This window comes from Oreochromis niloticus, linkage group LG6 (assembly GCF_001858045.2).
Source record: "Oreochromis niloticus isolate F11D_XX linkage group LG6, O_niloticus_UMD_NMBU, whole genome shotgun sequence".
In the NCBI taxonomy this organism is placed as follows: domain Eukaryota; kingdom Metazoa; phylum Chordata; class Actinopteri; order Cichliformes; family Cichlidae; genus Oreochromis; species Oreochromis niloticus.
Genome location: NC_031971.2, coordinates 8,236,241 through 8,258,316, shown reverse-complemented (window position 1 = coordinate 8,258,316; position 22,076 = coordinate 8,236,241). Strand labels below are relative to the sequence as shown.

At 41.7% G+C, this 22,076-nt stretch overlaps 2 protein-coding genes across 2 annotated transcripts in view; both read left to right on the top strand.

Annotated features, from left to right (window-relative positions):
• The window catches only part of LOC106096648 (voltage-dependent T-type calcium channel subunit alpha-1I), a 252,424-nt gene that overhangs the window by 146,606 nt on the left and 83,742 nt on the right, over window positions 1–22,076 (top strand). The window contains 4 exon segments of the mRNA XM_025908200.1: window positions 67–409; window positions 1,746–1,838; window positions 10,284–10,620; window positions 10,702–11,102. Of these exon segments, the coding sequence (XP_025763985.1) occupies window positions 67–409; window positions 1,746–1,838; window positions 10,284–10,620; window positions 10,702–11,102 (1,174 nt within the window).
• LOC109202567 (RNA-binding protein 33-like) lies at window positions 13,345–15,442 on the top strand. Its single transcript, XM_019360321.2, has 2 exons — window positions 13,345–13,814; window positions 13,905–15,442. The coding sequence occupies exons 1-2, from the start codon at window positions 13,589–13,591 to the stop codon at window positions 14,993–14,995; spliced, it is 1,317 nt and encodes a 438-aa protein (XP_019215866.1). The 5' UTR covers window positions 13,345–13,588; the 3' UTR covers window positions 14,996–15,442.

The following is a 22,076-nucleotide window of genomic DNA, read 5'->3' as shown; positions in this document are numbered from 1 at the left end:
TGTACAAGGAAATGTTTGTTTTTAGGACACTGTTGTAATCATCGTCTCCTTCCTCGACTCTTCCAGCAGTAGTGGAATCAGTCTCCCTCGGCCTTACTACATGGCTGATGAGGATGACGAGCGTCCTTTTATCTGCTCCCTTCCTGTTGACAATGGCATCATGTCTTGCTCCGATGTGCCGGCCCGCCGAGAAGGAGGCAAGACATGCTGCCTGGACAAAGATGACATCCTGTATCGCCAGTCTATCGGTCTCAGCCCCGAGCCCCTGGCCAACGGCAGCGTCAGTGTAGCAGGGCTCTGTGTGAACTGGAACCAGTACTACACCAGGTGTCATACTGGGTACAGCAACCCCCACAAAGGAGCCATCAACTTTGACAACATTGCCTTTGCCTGGATTGTCATCTTTCAGGTGGGTTTGTTGTTTCTTTTAACCTGAGGCTGTACAAGCAAATTGAGTAATTAAAACACTTTTTAACTGTGTGATGATTCATCCTCTGTCATTTTTATAATTCATGATATCTGATGCTGTTAAATAATAAAAGGGATACATATCCAGGTGGCAGTGTGCTGGAGTGTTTAGCAATGTTGCCTCACCAAAATCTCAGGCTGGGTGGGGGTTTATATGTGGACTTTGTATGTCAGTGAAGGTGTGGGTTTAGGTATTTAGGTAACTGATGATTGGCCTCCTGCCATCCTGCCTCCAACTGTGTCACAGCTGGGATGGACCCCTGCAACAATGGTTTGGCTAAGCAGGGGAGGATGCAACGATTGTAATGCATATAAATATGAATGGATATAAATGAAAATAATGGAAACTACTTATATACTGTTCAGAAACAACTGCAGCAAAAATAACCAAGAAGACATTCAGAGTATTACATCAACACACTGAAACGTATTGATGGCTGTGAAAGAGCTGATACCAGTTACCTCCCTGCCATTGTTTTCTTGGTTACATCTATATCTGAGCAGGAGTAATGTGAATTCAATTTAATCTACTTTACTTTTTACAAATAAAAACTTGGGAAAAAAGTCTGTGTGCTTTTTCTTAAAAAGTCACTCTCTTTCCCAGCTTAGTACAAAGACTGGAAACGGGGAAGCTTGCATGGCTCTGTCCAAACATAACAACACCTAATCAGCACTTGAATCAACATGTTTAAACTATATTAAAATAGATTAATATTAAGTTGAAAAAAACACATTGTCTCCATTTTACAGAGAGTTATGGGTTGGGTTGTTTGGCTTGTGGGTAACTAGTGGACGCTTCACTCTGCCTATCAAGGAGGCTCCTTACTACTTCCAGCAAGGATCCGTCCACAGGATAACCCGTTTAACATTTACAGTAATCATGTTTGCGTTTAGAGCATCCTGTATATACGTTTGTGAGCATTTGTGAAGGATTGTGACACCCCAACCTGTCACAGTAGGTGGCGGGGCCACCTTGTCAAAGCGGCCACCTCTGTTTCTTCCTGTTAAAAAGGATCTTTTCTTTTTACTGTTGCCAAAGTGCTTGCTGAAAGGGGTCATGTGATTGGTGGGGTTTTCTCTGTTTTCTTTGTATTATTGTTGGGTCTTTTCACACAATATAAAGCACATTGAGTTAACTATTGTTGTAATTTGGTGCTATATAAATAAAACTGATACCTTCAGATAGAGACAAGCCAGATGCTTCTTCTTGTTTCCAGTTTCCATTCAATAATAACAAACTAAATAACAGGTAATGTCAAATGTCTTTCTGTTTGTAGGTGATCACTCTGGAGGGCTGGGTGGAGATCATGTACTACGTGATGGATGCTCATTCATTCTATAACTTTATCTACTTCATCCTGCTTATAATTGTAAGTAAGACATGGCTTTACTCGTATTTACAACAACAGAGTAAATGTGGACACGTTAGACAATGACCAGTGCTCAGTTGCTTCAGCATTTGCTTTAAGGAAACTTGCTTAAAATGTACTTATTGAGGTTAATTGCTGATGTATTTGATTTTTGTGGGTGTGATATATGACTGTGTTGAGATACCTTCCTTCTTTTTATATGACACACACACACACACACACACACACACACACACACACACAGAGCTGACAGTGACACAGTTGAAAGCTGAGCTGAAGAATCCATCATTTTTTCTGATAAGGTACTTTTTAATTTCAGTCCTTTTGTTTCCCTCTGTGTATGTGTGCCGCACTGGGAGTATATTCATGCTTTTTGTGTGTGAGCATTGGTGCATGTTTTGTGCAATATATTTCTTTTTAGCCTGTCTTGCATGTGTGTGTGTGTGTGTGTGTGTGTGTGTGTGTGTGTGTGTGTGTGTGTGTGTGTGTGTGTGTATTTGAAAGTGTTATAATGCAGCGTGACTGCCAGTCCCGACTACTTCCCCAACCCAGGGGCTGTCTTTTCTTTTTATTATACTTTTAATTGCCTGCCTTCAGATTCAGACAGAAGCTTTTCCTCTTTTCTAGTTTCCTCTTCGAGCCAATGCTCCTTTCATTCTTTACCTCTTAATTTATTTTAAGATTACTTTCTACATCCTTCTATCTCCTTAAATCTGCCAATCTCTTCAAGCTGCACCCTGTGTTTCTTACCTTGTCCTGTCATAGATCAGTCCATGACTCTCAGTTTATTCTCCCACTACCCCTCTCTACTTCATCCATCTTTCCTCACTCATTCCCTTCTGGTATCACTCTTTTCTTTAACCTGCTTGCGACTACCCTTTCTTTTTCTTTTTTTAATCTCTACCACCTCCCGGCTCCCTTCTAATACTCACCTGCTGCTTTCATTCGCTCTCCTCTTTCTCACTGACGTGTATACTGGGCAATATTCATGTATCGGTCACTCCACTCATTCTCATTTATGTAGAAACACACACAGCCGAAAATTGCCTCACTACATCCAATTTGTGATGTAATGGTTGCCTTTTCAAAAAAATAATATATATATAACTGATGAAGAGTGGAAGGAGGATGAAAGGAAGGAAGGAAATAACCAAAGGCTGGAGTAAGGGTTAGTAGATGATGAAATGTGAGAGAAGGGGCGGTGGGTGGATGTGAGCTGGGGGTTGTTAGACAGATGGAGATGAGGTGTGGAAAGTGAGGAGGACTGCGAGCAAGCTTAAGAGAGCAAGGGGGGAGGAAGTGAAGGAAGGATGGGAACAGGGTGGATGGATCGGTGACAGGGAGAGCAGGACTGGATGGACTAGAATGGCAGCATGAAATCAGAGAGAGGATTGGAGGACGGGCGAGCGGAAGCAACCACATGTTAGTGTCTCTCTTTGATCTTAGGTAAAATCCAGATAATTAGAGTGAATCCCTCAGCGCTCACGTATCGAAGGAGATCACAGTATCAGGTTTAACAGTGTGTGATATGACATGTCTGTCTGTCCCTCACCAGTGGAAATTAACATGACAAACTGCACAGCTCAGCTCAGAAATAGGAAGTTTAGTGAAAACACTAAATAGAATATCTAGAAAAAATACTGCAGTGAGCTCTTAAGCAACATAAGCATATATCATTCATACATGCAGTCCCGTGAAAAATTACCCCCTGATTTAGTGGCGTGTAGAACCACCTTTATTATGAAGCAGTTGTTTTCTGTATGACTTTAGCAGTCTCTCGGGTCGCCGTGGGGGGATTTTGGCCCACTTTTCTGAAAACGTTGTGGTTTGCAGGCATTCATTTGTTCACAGCTCTGTTAAAGTCTAGACTTTGACTGGACCACTGCAACACCTTGATTCTTTTTTTCAGCCATTCTGTTGTAGATTTGCTGCTGTTCTTGGGATCATTGTCCTGTTGCATGACCCAATGTCAGCAAAGCTTAAGCTGTCAAGCAGATGGCTTCAAATTGACTTTGGAATGCTTTGGTGTACAGAGGAGTTCATGGTTGCAAAAGAAGCCCAAATCATCTACACTGATTTTGTCTGTCTAAATGAAATGATTCAATTAGTCTTGTAATTTGTTCAGATGCAGCTTTGCAAACCTAAGCTGTGCTGTCATAAACTTTAACATTTAATATTCTAATCTAGGCTTGCAGAGTCTGAGATGGCGCTCAAATGGCTGTTTTGCATTTCGTACCTTGTAGTAAATTTGCTGGTATATCTTGAAAACATTGTGCATTATGTTAAAACACCCCTGAATAGTCCAGACTTCTGCTCTTCTAGAGGTGATCACACTTTCTAATGATTAACCAATCAAGTTGATTTGTTTAGCAGCTCCTGGCTGCAGCTTGACTCTTAATGGAAGCAGTAAGAGTGTACAAAGGATGTGAAAACTTGTATTTGTATATTAGACTCTGATTTGTATCTGAGTCTAACATATGGGTTTTCTCTTAGTTGTTATTATTCTAAGCAGCATCTATTTAGAAGCAAACCTGCAACTAAGGAGCTATCTTGAGTTGAATGCAGACTCTTATTTTGCAGTTTGTAAATTAATTAATGTCTTAATTTTGGGGGGGGGGGGTTCTTCCCATTGGAAGTTGTGCTGCTATTTTGCATGTTATTCTTAACTATCAGTTTTCATTAGGCTGACATGTAAAGTGTAATAATTGTCACTTTCACTTGACAGGGACTTAAAACTGTAGTATTAGTGCATTAGTGGTGTAACATATGAATATTTTATACCACGTCAACCTGCTAATGTGCCTGTGGCTGTCAACTTTCAAACAACAGTCGACTCAAGGTGCTTTATATTGTAAGGTAAAGGCCTATAATAATAGAGAGAAACCCCCACAATATGATGACCCCCTGTCACCCAGTGCTTGGCAACAGGGGAAAAGAAAAACTCCCTTTTAACAGGAAGAAACCTCCAGCAGAACCGTGGTCAGGGAGGGGCGGGGCCATCTGCTGCGACCGGTTACGGGTAAGGGGAGATAGACAGGATAAAAACACGCTGTGGAAGAGAGCCAGAGATGAATAATAACGAATGATTAAATGGAGAGTGGTGTATAAACACATGGAAAGAGAAAAGAAATGAGTGCAGAAGAAACACTCAGTGCATCATGGGAAGTCCCCAGCAGCGCAGGCCTATTGCACTGTAATAACGGAACCATTAAGGGTCTCCTGATCCAGCCATAACTGTGAGGGCTGGATAATAAATACACAAACTAGTTAATAATGTTAATAATAAGTTCTTAGGCTGTTTCACACGCACGCTGTAACCCTAAACTTTCCTCACCAGTAGCTGGGGAAGCTGTAGGTGAGAAATGAAATAAAAGTCAGGCTCAGACAAGAAAGGCTTTTTATCCTGACAGCTCCATGTGATCTTTAATTCAACTATGTAAAAATACAGCCTGAGATGCTCTAGACAATTCCCAACGAGCTAATGGGTGTTATTGCTCCTGCCTCTTTTACATTCTGTCTCCGTACAGTAGCACCCGCTTATAACTTTAAAATCCCCATTAAAAAGAAAATTGAAAACTTGACCATCATCAAATGTTGGAACACAATCAACTTCAATGCTGGGACTGAAACTAAAATTCCTCCTTGCGTGTCCTCTTATGGATATACCAAAGCAGAAATGCATTAAATATGATCTAAATGAGGATGCAAATCTCCATTAATTAAAGTTTCTCAAGACGAACGTGTTCTAATTCATCATGTTGTTGACTAAGCAGCTCTGCTTGATTTTGCTCCCTGCAGTTGTTGCATATGTCTTCCCCCCCATAGAGAAAAGATTTAACTGCCAGTCTCTTGTTGGCTTTGTTTCGGCATGTTTCAAGGCTTGTTTCACAAACAGGCTTAGTGGAGGAAAGTGATTTACTATTTACATGTTAAAAGTTCTGCTCACATCCCAGGCTTGTCCTCATCTCCCTGGGAAACAGATGAGGACATCAGGACTGCATGACACCATGTGCTGAGAGATGGAATGCAGCAAGCAGCAGCAATCGAGACAGAGAAAGAGAGAGGTGCCAGCAAACGAGAGAGATATAAGTTCAGGTTGCGTTTAGATGCTTTGACGATTTCACTCACGTAACATGCATGCAGATTAAGTGTGCAAAATTGAATTGAACTGAGAGCGCGAGAGAGTGAGTACAAGAGAGTGCTAGAAGGAAGCTAGATGAAAACAGCCGTGAGAGAGAGATATAGAGACCGAGTGACAGATGGAGAGACAGATGAAAAAAGTGAGATAAAGATGGAGAGAGTTAGAGAGATGCTTTGCAGTGATTACCATCATGTAGAGCAGTTTAGACAAGAGGACTCGGTGGAATTAAAGGCTTTGCATGGAAGATAGTTTGGCCCTGTGGAATTAAGCTTTAACATCTACAAATGCCATCCTCAACCTGTTTTGTTGCAAAACTGTAAAGCGTAGTAATCCTCCTGATTTGACACTTTTTAATCTCACCCTCTGTGTTCGCTTATACCTGGTATTAACATCGAGCTCGTTTGCATATATGGACATGTGCCACAACACAACAAGGGAGGATGTCCTGTCCTGTCCTTTTACTGTATATTTTTAAGGAGAGTGCACAGAGTCATCAGCAAAATGCAGTTAAAATATTGTGTTTTTAGCAAAGGAAGAAATCCACCGAACTCTAGGCTAAAAACAAAGTTTGTAACACCCAGATATGCATATTGTGAGTTTAAAACAGCGTACATCATTTAATACACCTCATCTGTGTAGCCCTTCTTCTAACAGATACTTTCAGTGTCTGCAATAATCTGCTTCAGTCCATGCGTGTCCTGGCGATCCCTTTCGCATAAAACAAAGCAGGAGACTGGTGGTTATATGCCATAACATATGCTCAAAAACAATAACGCAAGAGTTCAGCACTACATTTCTGAATCACAACTGGACCTGAACGCCTTGCAGAAGTTGCTTTATTACACATCACAGCTTTTTTATCATCGTGTTTGTATTTCTGAAATCATTTGTGTGTGTTTACTGCCTGGGCACTGGAACTATCATTATGAGGTCCACAGAGATGTTGATGCAGCAAACCCCTCAAAGAGCCTGCCCAGTTAGCAGATTAAAAAAAAAAAACTTGATACAAATGAACAATAAAAAGATTAATTTGTTTCAATATGAGAAGTTTAATAATCTGTCAAATATGACGCAATGCTCTGCCATGGGCATGTATGGCAGCCATACATGCCCATGGCAGAGCATTAATAAACACAAGTGGCCAGTTAGCAGTTAGCAGATTCTGCAATTCTGCAGTGTGCAGGGTTGTACTCTGTGCTCAGATTCATCCAAATGCTGCGAACCTCTTTTTAGCACTGGCTTGATCTCGGTTAACACTGTCTCTTTAGCCACAGTACTACGAAGAAACTACGTCTGAATATCGTTACTATTTAATCCTTAGATTTGTCTGTCTGCACGTTGGTGCTCTGTGTGCAGTGTGTGCTGGAACAATTGCAAACTGCACCATTAGAAAACTGTACTGTACCGAAAGTCCATTTTGGCTACCATTTGGACTGAAAAAAGCACAAAACCAAATAGTAAATGTGATGCACTCCCAAAATAATGCCCTAAAAAAGGTTTACAAGCCTTTTACATGGTCTCGTACAGTTTTTGCAGAAAACATAGATTATTGCAGCTTTCTTGTTTAGAAGGCAACACAATTATTTCCTTCACTATTCTTCAAACACCTAGCCGCTCTGCTGCAAACTCTAAAAGTGCACACACCGAGACACACACAGACTAATCTAATTGTATTTCAGCCATTCCAGCAGAGTGTGAGCATAAATATTTGATAGGATCAGCGAGGGTGCTGAGCGGGTGCTGGGACCCACTGCCTCCCTTTTAGTACGCGAGTCCAGTGAACTGGCGTGAACCAGTCTGACCACAAATCTCTGCTTTGAATCAATGAAAAGGCAGTCTCACACACTAAAACGGACACACACGTACATTCTGCTTTTTCCGTAGTCTTTGTCGCAGTGGTTTAGTGAGGTTATGGGGCTTACAATCACTATTGATCACAGCCTGCAGAGCACTAGGCTTCATTTCCCTCCCCACCTTGCTTTCCTCCTGTTTTCTTTCCACATCAGCTTAGTGTTTTGGTGACCTTGACCTACTTTGTCATCTCTTTTTTTCCCTTTTTTTCTTCTAAATCTGTTTTACCAGTTGTGTCTCATGGAAAATGAGCCTAAAACATCTAAATAAAAGCTTCAACAGTGGCTGAATGATATCAGTGGTTAAGCAAGAAAACACACCCTAAAGTTTTAGTTAAAGGAGTGACGGTGAAAGAAACCTTTTTTTTCCCTCTTCTGACCTTTCTGCTCTCAGTTTTTCATGTATGACACCAGATATGTGTTTCATTATTAATCATGCATTACAATGTTCAACGCCAGGTTTCAGTTGCGGGTAGACACCTTTTCCTAACAGTCCCAATACGCCCACAAGCTTTTTATATATTGTGCTGTAGCTGTATGGAGGTAAGTTTAGTAGTAGCCTGGTAGTTAGCAGACTGCTGAAAGCACAGACATCTTAAGAGATTACAAGTCAAGGTTAAACTAAGCTGAATATTCTGTTACCAGTTTTCTCCATAAACACCAAACTCTGCCTATTGTAAGTTCAGAAGATGTAAGTTTAGCTTCCACATTACACCTCATCAGACTTCATGAACTTCTCAACTTACTTTTTTATGAAACAGGCTTCTACCATTAAGAATCAGACATTTTAGCAAATGCACCACAAAAACTGATGATCAAGCCCGGACGAGGTGTGTGTGACGGTGTCTAAATACGTCCCTCTGCTTTGCATCTGTGTGATAATGTGTCTGCCTTTAGAACCTGTTATTCCTTAGTAACAAGATTTTTCATACCTATGTTCTGTCCTTGCATACTGTTCGGGTCATATCTGACATATTTTGACATTCAACAGCAGTAAAAAATACTCTAAATGTTAATTATATATTCTTTGACGAGTTTGACGCATAAAAGTAAAAAAGATGCACTGGGGGAGAATGACACCGTAAGTTAATGCTAATGAAAAAAAGCACATGTTCAGCTGGGTTTGAACATGTTAGTGAAGAAGATGACCTAATCTGAAGAGGGAGATGATTCCAGTGTAAACTGTGTGGTCACAATTGCTCAATAATATTATATTACAGAAAACTAAAATTACAGAAAAAGTCTCTAAGAGCCTTTGCCGGGCAGATTCTGGCCCCCGGGCTGCATGTTTGACACCCCTGTGCTTGAGGGTAACTCATCACAGGCAGGAGAGCTACACCTGGAATGACAAGCAGCTGTTTAAAAAAATACTGAGAGCTAACTGAGATTAAAACGGGTGGGGCTGGTCCCACACATGTAAGTTGTCCTAGCAATGCTCTATAAATGCAGAAACTAGTTTTCAACAAGCAGTTTTTTATTGCCATGTGTTTTAAATGTGTTTTGTATTAGTGTTAAATGATGTTGAACTGATACCGATAATTATAGATGATAATTATAGAATTTTTTGTGATAGAGCAGTGATGATGGTGTTTAATAGTTGTAATAATTACATGTTTATATGAATAAAGTATCAGCATTACCAGAATGTTGTTGTTATTTTCACTTTCAAAAATATATATTTCCATGCCTTAGGGTAAAAAAGGATAAGATACTGTGTGATCGTAGTTTTTGTTCTCAACAAATGAGTGTTGTAAAACCGATAGATAGATAGATAGATAGATAGATAGATAGATAGATAGATAGATAGACAAAAGAAAATTGCTAATTAGTGCAGCTACAACAGCATCAAGCCACACCTAATATGTTAGCTCTCCTATATTAGTCATTGCTTGTAGGTTTTTACACTTGCAAGGTTTGCTGGTTGTAATACTAAAATGCTGAAAAAAAAAAGTATTTTCAGTATGGCACTGGATGGAGCAGATTTGTTTGTGAACATATTGTATAATGTGTTATGTCTGGAGTTGTCCAGCCAAGTGGACTAACAAGCTAGAGGTAAGAACTGCACTGCTCTGGCATAAGGCCATCATGCTGAGAGTTTTGTATTCAGCGTTATTAGCTGGCAGAAGCTGTCGACTAACAGACCAAATTAGCGGTCTAGGACAGTTTCATGCTGGAGCTTCCAACTGTTGCAGATCATTATATTTAAGAATGATTTATTACCTTTTTATTGGATGGGAGTGTTTTAGGATTACTAATAGGCCTTTAAAAACTGTTCTTTTATTACAGACAAACAGACAAAAGCCCTGTGAAAATAATTACATCTCATTAGTTTGGATTCTCACAAGTAAACACTTTTTCAGCACTGGTCAGCGTGGGGAATAGCGCGTGGCAGTCAAGCAACACGCAGCTTTAAATTTTGTTTATGTAATGTGCGCACCCCTGTCATCCTCCCAGGTCGGTTCCTTCTTCATGATCAACCTGTGCCTCGTGGTGATTGCCACCCAGTTCTCAGAGACCAAGCAGCGGGAGCATCAGCTGATGCAGGAGCAGCGAGCTCAGTGTTCATCCTCCTCCACCCTGGCCAGTGAACCTGGGGACTGCTACGAAGAGCTCTTCCAGCTGGTCTGCCATTTCCTCCGGAAGGCGAGGAGGCAAACTGTTGCCCTTTTTAACACCCTCCGGGGGAAACCTCGTGGCTTTCATGGTGTTGGAAGAGGAAGAGGAGGGGAAGGAAGGGAGAGGAAGGCCAATGGACGTGAAGGACGTGACAGAAGAGCTGGGTTAAGACATGGTACGTAACTGTAAGAAAGTAGTATTTATCGATTTGATTTATATGATCAACCATTAATCTCTCCATCTTGCATTTTGTAAGGCCCTCCATGTCCCCATCACAACAAACCAGGCCATGCCTCATCCGCTGAGCCTGTGGCCCTCACTGCTGCCTCCGCCACAGACGGCTGCCCCCAGTGCGCGGCAGCGCTGACGCTCTCTGACGGGGTGGGACCAGTTCGCAATGCAGCGAGTGACGAAACAGAAGAGGGAACTGTGGAGGAATCAGATAGGGATGGTGTACAGTCCGGTACTAAAGGGAAGGACAAACAAGGCCATGAAGGTGCAGAGTCCTGTTGTAGTCCGAAGAAGGGATGCAAGGAGCTGTGGTACGAGATCAGGATGAAACTGTGGGGCATCGTGGAGAGCAAGTACTTTAACCGAGGCATCATGATCGCCATTTTGATCAACACCATCAGCATGGGCATTGAGCACCACGAGCAGGTACAGCTGGCTTTTTACATTTGTTCATGTTTCCTTCTCCACTCCCCTCATTTATTTCATTATTTGGGAAATCTTTCATTGTTTAATTAAATGTTTAATTATCTTAATTATCTCTCTCTGTCTTTCATATATATAGATGGTTATGCACTAGTGTGCAAAAGTTTTCAGACAGTACTCATTTCTTCATGTTTACTTTGTTCCCATTTCTTTATTATTAGATTCAGCTAAAGATAACACAGTTTTACAGGCATGAAGTATAATTTTTGCACCAACAGCGTGATTTCCAAACAGTTATTAGTTGCAAACTTGGCATATCTCGGCACAGTGTGTCCTTTTGAAGAATTCAGGAAACTGGACATGGAGAGGACAAAAGGTGACAGGACTACAAAACTATCTACAGCAGATGAACAGTATCTGAAAGTCACGCCCTTAAGAAATAGCGGAAAAAAATTGAGCACTGACACAGGACCTGAGAGATGCAACTTGCCCTTCAGGTGGTCCATCTATTGTTCGCTGATGCCTCATCATAAATGGTCTCAGGTGGAAAGGTGACAAGGAGTCATTTGTAAGGAATGGAAACAGGAAGAAATGATGGAAGTGTGTTGTGTCTGTATAGGTTTTCAGTCATCCAGGTAATGGTGGTCTTTATGTTTGCATGAGCTAAAGTCTTAAAAAAAGGCATGGGTGATTACCTTCACCCTGTGTGACTCATATGATCAGTAGTGGGTCAACAATCCTCAGGAAACTTTCCAAATGAGACAACCCGCACTAGGGGTTAAATACCGGTGACTCTTGAATAGGTATGGGTATCGTTTAGGTTTTATCCGATACCGGTGCCAAACCGGTACTTTTGAAACGGTGCCGGTGCTTAAACGGTGCTCGAACCGGTGCTTAAAAAATGGAGAACACAAAATTGGTCCAAAAACCTCTCATGTTTAGCTGTTTTTTTGTAAAAAGATAACAATGTTAGCCTTTTCTGCAGCTATAGGGCATATATGGTCTCACTCTTGGCTGGAAGCAGTGCTTAAACAATGGAAAAAACACAAACTTTGTCCAAAAACCTCTCATGTTTAACTGTTTTCCACTTTTTCTTTGGTCATTTTAGCCTTTTTGGCCAGGGTGAAGGGAGTATCTGCCATCAAACAAGAAGACAGCCGCATGTAACTACGACGGTGTTTGCTAGTTCACCTTACATGCATTAATTTAATAACGTGGTTAGCGTACTCAACGTTAATTACACACGAACAACATGAAGCTACTCACGCAGAGGAGAACGGCTGCTGCTGCCATCATCATCCGTCATTATTTCTGCTACGCTGACAGGACTAGGGGCCAGGACTCTACTCTTCGGGTTTTTGGGGGATGTTGCTAACTCCGGGTCCGATAACAGGCACCACACCCGCAGTAGATGTGCACGGTGTGAGGTCTCGCAGCAAGCCATCAAACACGGCGCATTTCTCGGCTTTAAAAAAAAACCCGCTATGCATCGCCAGGTGTTTCATCAGATTTGAGGTGTTACCTCCTTTGACAGTATCACAGTATCAGCTTAAAGCACTTGTTGCAGGCTGCTGAGTTTGCATCTTTTGCTGTGAAGTACAGCCAGACTTTTGATCGCTTCGCCTTGGGCATTTTTAATCTGTAGCTCTGCTCTAAAAGAACGTACGTACCTGGCCCCGCCTACTATCCTCGGAAACGTAAAATGATTGGCTAGAATTGGCTCAGGAAAAAAAAAGCACCGAAATAAAGCACCAAAATGTGCGCTGCTTTTCGGTCTGGTTACTACCGTTTATGGCACCGGACACCGGTGCCATCCCTAGTTGTTACACTGGTAATGCCAGGAGAGGCAGTATCAGTTCTGTAAGAAAGTGGAAGAAGAGAGCGTCCTGCAGGAGGCAGTGAACGGACACTGATGTTATGAACATGTGGCTAAGAGAAGGTTCAGAAAACAAGTAGCAACAATATTCCTGTGTGAGGCTCAGTCATTTCATTTTTATTTTTTGAAGATGCAACATCCTAAAGGTGTATATAGAAAACATGTTGATCCTGAAGCATTGATTGAAGCTTCTGAGCTATTTGTGTAATCTTCTCCTGAAGTTCTCGGGTAGATTTGGCCTTTCCATTGGGAATTTAACATCTCATACAAAGTTAAAGACTTTTATTTGAGTTTGGTAGAATTCTATTTCAAAGAAAAACAAGACTCTCTGCTAAGTGGATGACATCATGTTCCATTTGCACTCCATGACATCAAACTCCAGATCAAAGGATCAAAAGGAAATTGAGCAATAACATTCTCTCAAAAGTCCTTAAATAGGACACCAGCATGCACTCAGTATGTCTCAGAACTGTGCAACTGTATAGGAACACACCACGAGCCATCCTCTAGACAAAGATTTGACACATTCAGTGTATGCAACAAAACACAAACCCAAACCCCGATCGAATAGAAAAAAATATCATTCGACACTGTAAGACCGAAGAAAAGAGAAATGCAACATATGCAGCAAAATCTTGATCCCCAGGAAGGGACCTCGTCGGCCGCTGTTCACCCTAAGCAGCAAAACCCAAACCAAAGAGGGAAAAACAAGGCACCAAATGAGGGGACTCCATCTGATGCTGCCAAACAAAAGGGTGCAAACAAGAAGAAGATGCAGAAAAATGCAAACCCAAACCCCAGAGCCAAAAACCCTGGACCCAATCGAGGGCCTTGGCCACATCAGCCCAATGCCCACTTTAAACCCAATAATGGGCCTGGGCAAGATTGGCAAAATCCACGTTTTTTGCCAAGACAAGGGCCTTGGCCACATCAGCCCAATGCCCACTTTAAACCCAATAATGGGCCTGGGCAACATTGGCAAAATCCACATTTTTTGCCAAAACAAGGGCCTTGGCCACATCAGCCCCATCCCCACTTTAAACCCAATAATGGGCCTGGGCAACATTGGCAAAATCCACGGTTTTTGCCAAGACAAGGGCCTGTGCCGCATCAGCCCCATCCTGACCATAACACCAACGATGGGCCATCTCAGCCACAGCCTCACTTAACACCAAATGATGGCAGTCGTCCATACAATGAGACTGATGAACTGGGTGCGCTGAGATTCCACCTGCAGGAGGCTCAGAACATGTGCAAAACCAATCTTTATAAAATGACAGCTGCAAACCACAAAGCTGCTGCAGCTAAAACTCAGAAAGATTGGCTTCGCTTTCAGCTACAGTGCTGCAGAGGAAACGCGCAAAAAACCATCCTTGAGCTCCAAACACAGCTGGAAGAGTCTCGTAGAAAGACACCCGAGGAGAACTTCACCCCTGAGGTGAGTGAGGCTCCTGTTGAAGACAGCAACACAGCTGTCACAGCTGCAGAGCTGAGTGTGGATGCTTCAACACAAACTGCAGAAGCTCCACACACAGACTCTACAGATGTGAAAACCAATCGAGAAGCTGAGTTGGAGATCCAGTGCAAAAAACAGCAAGAAGAGATCGAACAACTCCGTGAGCAGCTCCTCAAAACTCAAAAGACTCTAGAAGAGGAAGTTGCAAAGCGTGAAGATCAGGAACAAAGAGCCAACTGTGAGCTTGCTGAGCTGAAAGACAAACTCAGCACCAGTGAGGCTCTTTGTGAAAAAAATGATTTGAAGGCACAAAACTTAAAAGAAGAGCTGGAGAAAACCAAAGCTTCCCACCTGGAAATCGTGGAGAAGCAAAACCTGGGGGACACAACAATTTGCAACCAACTCGGGCAAACAGAAGAAGAAAAGATCTCACTTCTGGAATTTTTGCAGTATCTGCAAGAGACAACCAAACCAGAAAGTCCAGAGGCCCGAGAAGACAAAGTGCCAAAAGAAAAACCAAAAAAGAAAACGAAGCGCAACTGGTTTTTGAGACTATTCACTTAAGTGACTTCCACTCCGTCTCCTATAAAATCACAGTAATATACAACTAAATATTAACAGTCACTTCCAGTGCCTAAACATCCATTTAAAAGCATATTTGCTTTAATATTTAGTTGTGTATAACTTTGTCATCGGTTCCACCACCCCCCAACCGGTCGCGGCAGATGGCCGCCCCTCCCTGAGCCTGGTTCTGCCGGAGGTTTCTACCTTTTGAAAGGTAGTTTTTCCTCCCCACTGTCGCCAAGTGCTTGCTCATAGGGGATTGTTGGGTTTTTTCTTTAGTTCAGTTCAATTCAATTCATTTGTATGTAAATACTGTTGGATTGAATTGAACTGAACTAAAGAAGATTTTTAGGAGACGGAGTAGTCACTGAGTGAACCAGGGTATTATAACATCTTACCCATAAAAAACTACAACCAATCAAATAAACAATTGGATTTAACAAAACATCTGAAGTGTGAACATTTTGTCTCATTTAAAACATGTGAAAATGTCCAATTATAACAACCTAACAGCAGAAATAAAAACGTTTACATCCTGGTTGAAAACATTGTTCTGTGAATGATATCCACTGTGTCTGTGTTGTTGATGCCTTTTGAAAAAAAAAAGTCTAAAGTATTGTAGTTGAGTACAGCTCCAGGTTTTGTACAGAGTACTTTCCATTTGCTGTAACTTTACTCTGCTATCTCATCAATAATGGCTTTGATCATCATCTGTTCCCTGAATGCAATTGACACCCTCTTCTCAACGAGAAGCCTGGGCTCGGGTGGGCCTGAGTGTCCTGGAGGTACTTGCCCTGCCGGATACACGGGTGGCCAGGTCGTGTGCCTGGCGGGACTGTCCAAAAGTTAATAGCTATATTTGCAAAGCCCTTTATTAAAATACGCTTTCATGACTAGTGACTTTTGAAACGGTGCCGGTGCTTAAATGGTGCTCGAACCGGTGCTTAAAAAATGGAGAACACAAAATTGGTCCAAAAACCTCTCATGTTTAGCTGTTTTTTTGTAAAAAGATAACAATGTTAGCCTTTTCTGCAGCTATAGGGCATATATGGTCTCACTCTTGGCTGGAAGCAGTGCTTAAACAATGGAAAAAACACAAACTTTGTCCAAAAACCTCTCATGTTTAACTGTTTTCCACTTTTTCTTTGGTCATTTTAGCCTTTTTGGCCAGGGTGAAGGGAGTATCTGCCATCAAACAAGAAGACAGCCGCATGTAACTACGACGGTGTTTGCTAGTTCACCTTACATGCATTATTTTAATAACGTGGTTAGCGTACTCAACGTTAATTACACACGAACAACATGAAGCTACTCACGCAGAGGAGAACGGCTGCTGCTGCCATCATCATCCGTCATCATTTCTGCTATGCTGACAGGGCTAGGGGCCAGGACTCTACTCTTCAGGTTTTTGGGGGATGTTGCTAACTCCGGGTCCGATAACAGGCACCACACCCGCAGTAGATGTGCACGGTGTGAGGTCTCGCAGCAAGCCATCAAACACGGCGCATTTCTCGGCTTTAAAAAAAAAAAACGCTATACGTCGCCAGGTGTTTCATCAGATTTGAGGTGTTACCTCCTTTGACAGTATCACAGTATCAGCTTAAAGCACTTGTTGCAGGCTGCTGAGTTTGCATCTTTTGCTGTGAAGTACAGCCAGACTTTTGATCGCGTTGCCTTGGGCATTTTTAATCTGTAGCTCTGCTCTAAAAGAACGTACGTACCTGGCCCCGCCTACTATCCTCGGAAACGTAAAATGATTGGCTAGAATTGGCTCAGGAAAAAAAAAGCACCAAAATAAAGCACCGAAGTGTGCGCTGCTTTTCGGTCTGGTTACTACCGTTTATGTCAGAACACCGGTACCCATCCCTACTCTTGAAGCTTCTAATAAAGTTTCTTAGATGAGTGCTGAAGCATTTTTGCAAATATAAAAAAGTCGAGATGCCTTCTTTGTCAAGCTCTTAACACTGAGGTATGCCAAATTACACAAGAGCAATGGGTCCTATAGAGTGATGAATCCATGTTTGATTCAAATTGTCATCAGCATTGTTCGCATCAGTGGGTCAGGAGAGACGTACAACATGGTGTACACACTTCCTATTCAGATATAATTGGTGACTCAAGACTTTTGCACAGTACTGTATATAGATTTTTTGTTGTCTATCAGCATGGACACTTAACTACTGTCAGCAAACAATTCAACAATAATAACTTTACAATAATTTATAACTTGGACAATTTTTGACGACTTCTAGAACTGCACAACAAAGTAATTTGTTTACATTGAAACAGTTGTGTAAGTATCAGTTGAGACTACAGCAAACTATTGAGATGTTAGATGCATGTGCTGCAGATTTTCTCTGTCATAGTTGTTATAGAAAGTAAAGACAGCCATGTTGGCTCCTTTGTAGATTACAAAGTCGCTTCTACCTCTTTCCTGTCATTGCCCTGCATGTCCACATTCCTGCAGTGTAAAGCTCCTCCCCCAGCCGTACAGGTGTTGGCTTAATTTTGTCTTTATAGTGTGCTTCCCCAGTTTATGCAACAGATTGCATCTAGGATCATGACATCATATTTTACAAGCGTGAACTTTCGTTTGGATCGCACTGATTAAACTCTCTCCAAGCAATGAAAATAAGGCACTTCCTGTTCTCTTTTAACTTTCACTGATTTTTCCTCCTTTTCTTCTTCTTTCCTCTCTGTTTCTGATGCTCGGCTTTGTGAACTCTTTTTTTTCCCTATCAATATTTCTTGCTTTTGCTATACCATCGCCCACTCACGCCTGCCACCGCCGCAGTGGTGGGTCGTCTCTCATCTCAGGGGCTGCTAAAAATAGAGGCAGAACGAGAGAGGCAGAGAGAGAGAGAGAGAGAGAGAGAGCGTCTTTGCTGCTTTAATGGTGAGGAAATAGTGAGCTGAAATGTCTGTGGTTCCACTGCCTGTTTAGCAAACTGAAGTCATGCGTCCCTCTGTTTGAACAGTGAGTATCAGAGGCTTGATCTGCCTCATCACTGTGATTTTCCACCTGTAGAGAAGGGAGGTGCTTACACCTGTCCAAGGTTTTGTTGTTGTTCGGGGTGGTTTTTCCTTTTTTTTTTTATATCCAACAGCCACTACGGCAGGAGACCAGACATTATTCAGACAGTGTAATGGACAATGCCCAAATGTCATCCTTTGATGCTATCAGTTCTGTAAATATGTGTTGTATAGGCTGTTTATTAATTCTATCAGAACATTGTAGAAATTCACAGACAGTTACTGAGAGTGGAGAGGGAGAAAAATGAGAATTAAGAACTAACAAAATGGTAAATTTCTGAAAGGCTAAACAGGGGACCATGAATGGGGTGGTTGCTATCTTATAGACCATGTGAGAAGATGTGTTTGCCAGGACGACATCTTCATTCAGGCGGCCGGGTTGATGAATTTTTGATTTTTCATTTCCGTTGTATTTATATAGCCCTTCAAATCACAACAGTCACCTCAAGGCCGTTTATATTGTAGAGACCCGACAATCAGATCACCCGCTATGAGCAAGCAGGTGGAGACAGTAGGGAGGAAAAACTCCCTTCTAACAGGAAGAAACCTCCAGCAAAACCAGGCTCAGGTAGGGGCAGGCATTTGCCATAACCGGTTTGGGGTGAGGAAACTTTGTATGTCCAAAGTTGACATACAATCTATTTTAGTGCCAGTCCTTCATCAACTCGTGGCATTTTGTCCTCTTTGTCTCTTCTACCACCTTTAAATCTCCTCATCTTTAGTTCTTTTGGCCTCGGATAGCAATGTCTAATACCCAGGCTCAGCGAGGAACAGAATTTTCAGCTGTTTCGGCCAGCTGTCATCACCGAGGTTTGTGCTGTGGAAAGACTCTCAGCAGAGCAGATTTGAATGTTTTTGCTGGCAGCTTTTCTTGACAAACAGTATCATCCATAGTATGTGGTCTTGAGGACCTGGTAGTAAAACTGACAGGTTGTTCCTCTCGCTTCTAACCACTGTTAGTTCATGTGGACACCCTGTTCCTTTCGTGACAGCCAGGATCCTGTCATCTTCTAGCCGCAAGTTCAACTTAATCACCTTCCTCCTCTTTTGTGCCAGAGAACAAAATAAAACTTTATCTACATAACAACGTATATATATAGTAATTAGAATAGCGAGTCACTGCCCGGATTTGGCACTTGCAGAGGGTTCAGCCCATTTACTCTCTTTCTTGAGGGCCAGGACTTGGGATGAAAGATGCCAGAGAAGGAAGCAGTGAGATAACCTCTGTGGCCCATCTCAGCTGAAACTGCATTATTTGTTCCCTTTGTGCAGTAGGACGGGTAGGCTAACTTCACGTTGGGACACTCCACTGGAATAAAGTGGTGAATCGGGCATCCATTCCAGAAAGTGTTTGTTTGAAAGTGCCGAGCTCACTTCCTTGTTTTGCGTCATTGTGGGTAGAAAACCTGCAGTTTTTCTTGTGTGTGACTGTTTTGGACTGACAGAGAATTAACTGAGGAACTGATAAAAAAAACTCATAGTGGATTCTTTGTCTTTAGTTTTGTGAATGAACTCAAGCAACTTGAACATTCAACATTGAACTGAGATCATGGACTATTAGTGCACTGAATTTACTAGTTGATGGTGTTTTATATTGTTTTTGTGTTTGGGTGTTTTGAATATATTTCTGTGTGTGTGTATTATAAATTGCATTGGGTTTGTTTTCAATCAGTGACCAGGGTGTTGGGTCTTAAATGTGCAAACATTCTTTGTGTAGTTTGCATTTAAACTGAATCAGTCTTATATGTCAGGGAAACCTGGCCGCCACCCCAGAAGAAGACGTCCTTGTTGAGCGTCCTTGGCTAAGCAAAGCATCACAATACCACTGCCAAATCCTTTGCCCACCAGTATACACACCCAATAATGTCAGTCCATCTACTTTTTAGCCAGTTTATATCCACCGCTGAGCTTGATGAACTGCCCAACTGAGATAACATATCAGAGAAAAATAACTGTCATTTGAGAATTAATGATGCGGGAGGGGGTGCATAGGACTGCTGTATGATTGTCAGTTATTAAAATTGTTATTAATTAAATAAGGTTGCAGGACCCAAAGACAACACAAGGTCCTGGGTCAATGATAGGTCACATATGTCAATCTGAAAAACTTACTCACACTTCTGACCAACTTGGTAACTAGAAGAGCTTATTGTAGCCAGTAATGTTATATTTAGCTCCAGCCCGGTAAACAAGTATAATACTGTATAACAATACTCTATTATAGATAATAAGTTACTTTGTCCATGTCAATCCCTGCAGATTTCACTCAAATTTATCTTTTTTTTTCAACAAACCTGAGGTTTATACATCAGAACTGAATCCTGCTTACACATGGGCTAATTGATGATTTATCAAGTCAGACTGCTGCAGGGTGTTCTCCGACATCTGTCTTTAGCAGAGATGGGTGAGGTCAAGCTTGCAAAGAATGCATGCCGGTATCCTTAGTAAAGGGACTTAGTAATGAATCACCCTCCATGAGAAAAGATAAATAACTTAAAAAACACACCAAAAAAGCATATTTAATAAATTTAATAAATCATGTTTTCAGGGACCTTGTGTCTTATTAAGAGGAGACGAGCTCCCTCTGGCTCCCCTGTAGTTCGCACCCTGCTGAAATGGCATTCCTGATCCCTGAGAATGCAACCACTGCTACTCCGGCATCATCACATTGGATCCTTTCTGTTTGCCTTTAATTCTAATATTCGGGCAAAGACAGACAATCATAGAGCAGTGCTGTTTGATCTCTATCCGTAAACTTCTTAATTATTAAATAAAGTCATTACCAAGAGAAAACACATGTTGTTATCTCGAGATAACGAGAAAAATGAAAGATCATTGTGGCCATGGATGTTTTTAGCTTCTCTACTTTAGTTCATGAAAGTTGGCCTGAGAATAGATGTGGTCTTAATAATACAGTACATAATAATACAGAGCATTTGGAAAGTGTTCACAGAGTTTCAGTTGTTCTACATTTTTCCATGTTACAACCAATGTTCCCTCTAATTTTTCATGTGTCTCAACAAACACACAAACTCCCTGAGCAGACCCTTGGACCACTGTGAGCAACAGCAGACGTGTGCCCTCTGATCACACCAGCATCGCATGCATCCAATTTACATGGTTTATTAAAAGAATCAAATTACAGCATTTACATTTATGTTAGAATACTTTTAATGAAGGGCTTTAGCCCACTTATAATGAAAATTACAAAAATCTTGTTCATGACCTGTGTGGTATGTTAACACTATTGAAAGTCTAAATATTTAATTTTAATTATGGCAAAACATGAACTGCCAACCAAACCCAGCCAGCTATGAACTCCAATTTTGAAAGCACACTTAACATTTTTACTTTAAAGCTCTGACTTGTCTTATGAGTATGAGCCAGAGTGTGAAGCTCCTGCTGTGCACTGGGTGAGAGAGTCCTACTGTGGTCTGGGAGAGAGTCCTGTAAAGGTCCTCCTTGTGGTGCAAGGGTGCTCTGGAAGAATTGAGACATTTACACCTTTTAGAGATAAAATTTTGTCATGATAAAATTAAAACTTTCCCATTTTGCACAAGGACATGTGTGCTGTAGCACAAGCATGTGGTACTGTGAAAATTCCATTAACTCTGTAAAATATTTAATTACACAGTAGCATTTCTGCTACTCATAGTAATAGGATTTAATGATTATTGACCATTATAGATGAAAATTCTTATAAATGACACTAGAATAAGCACAAAACTGATTAAGAACTTAAGTTTCACCTAAATTTTTCCATCTGTCCTTCTCACATCTCCAACGGTTGCACATGTTGTCATTAGCGTGTCTTCACTCCTCATCAGCCACACTGTTTGGCTAGCTAAAACACCATCCGGCACTGCTGGCTGACTTCTGGCATGGTAAGTGGTATGTCATCCAGATATGGGCCAAGTCTGGCATAGATGGCACTGTCTATGTGATGGCATGCCACATCTGGCCCGATTGTGGTTTGGTTTATGTGGCCCAGGCTCAAAGAAAACAGGTCTGGCCCGGATCTGGCATCAAGCTGGCACTTCTGACTGAC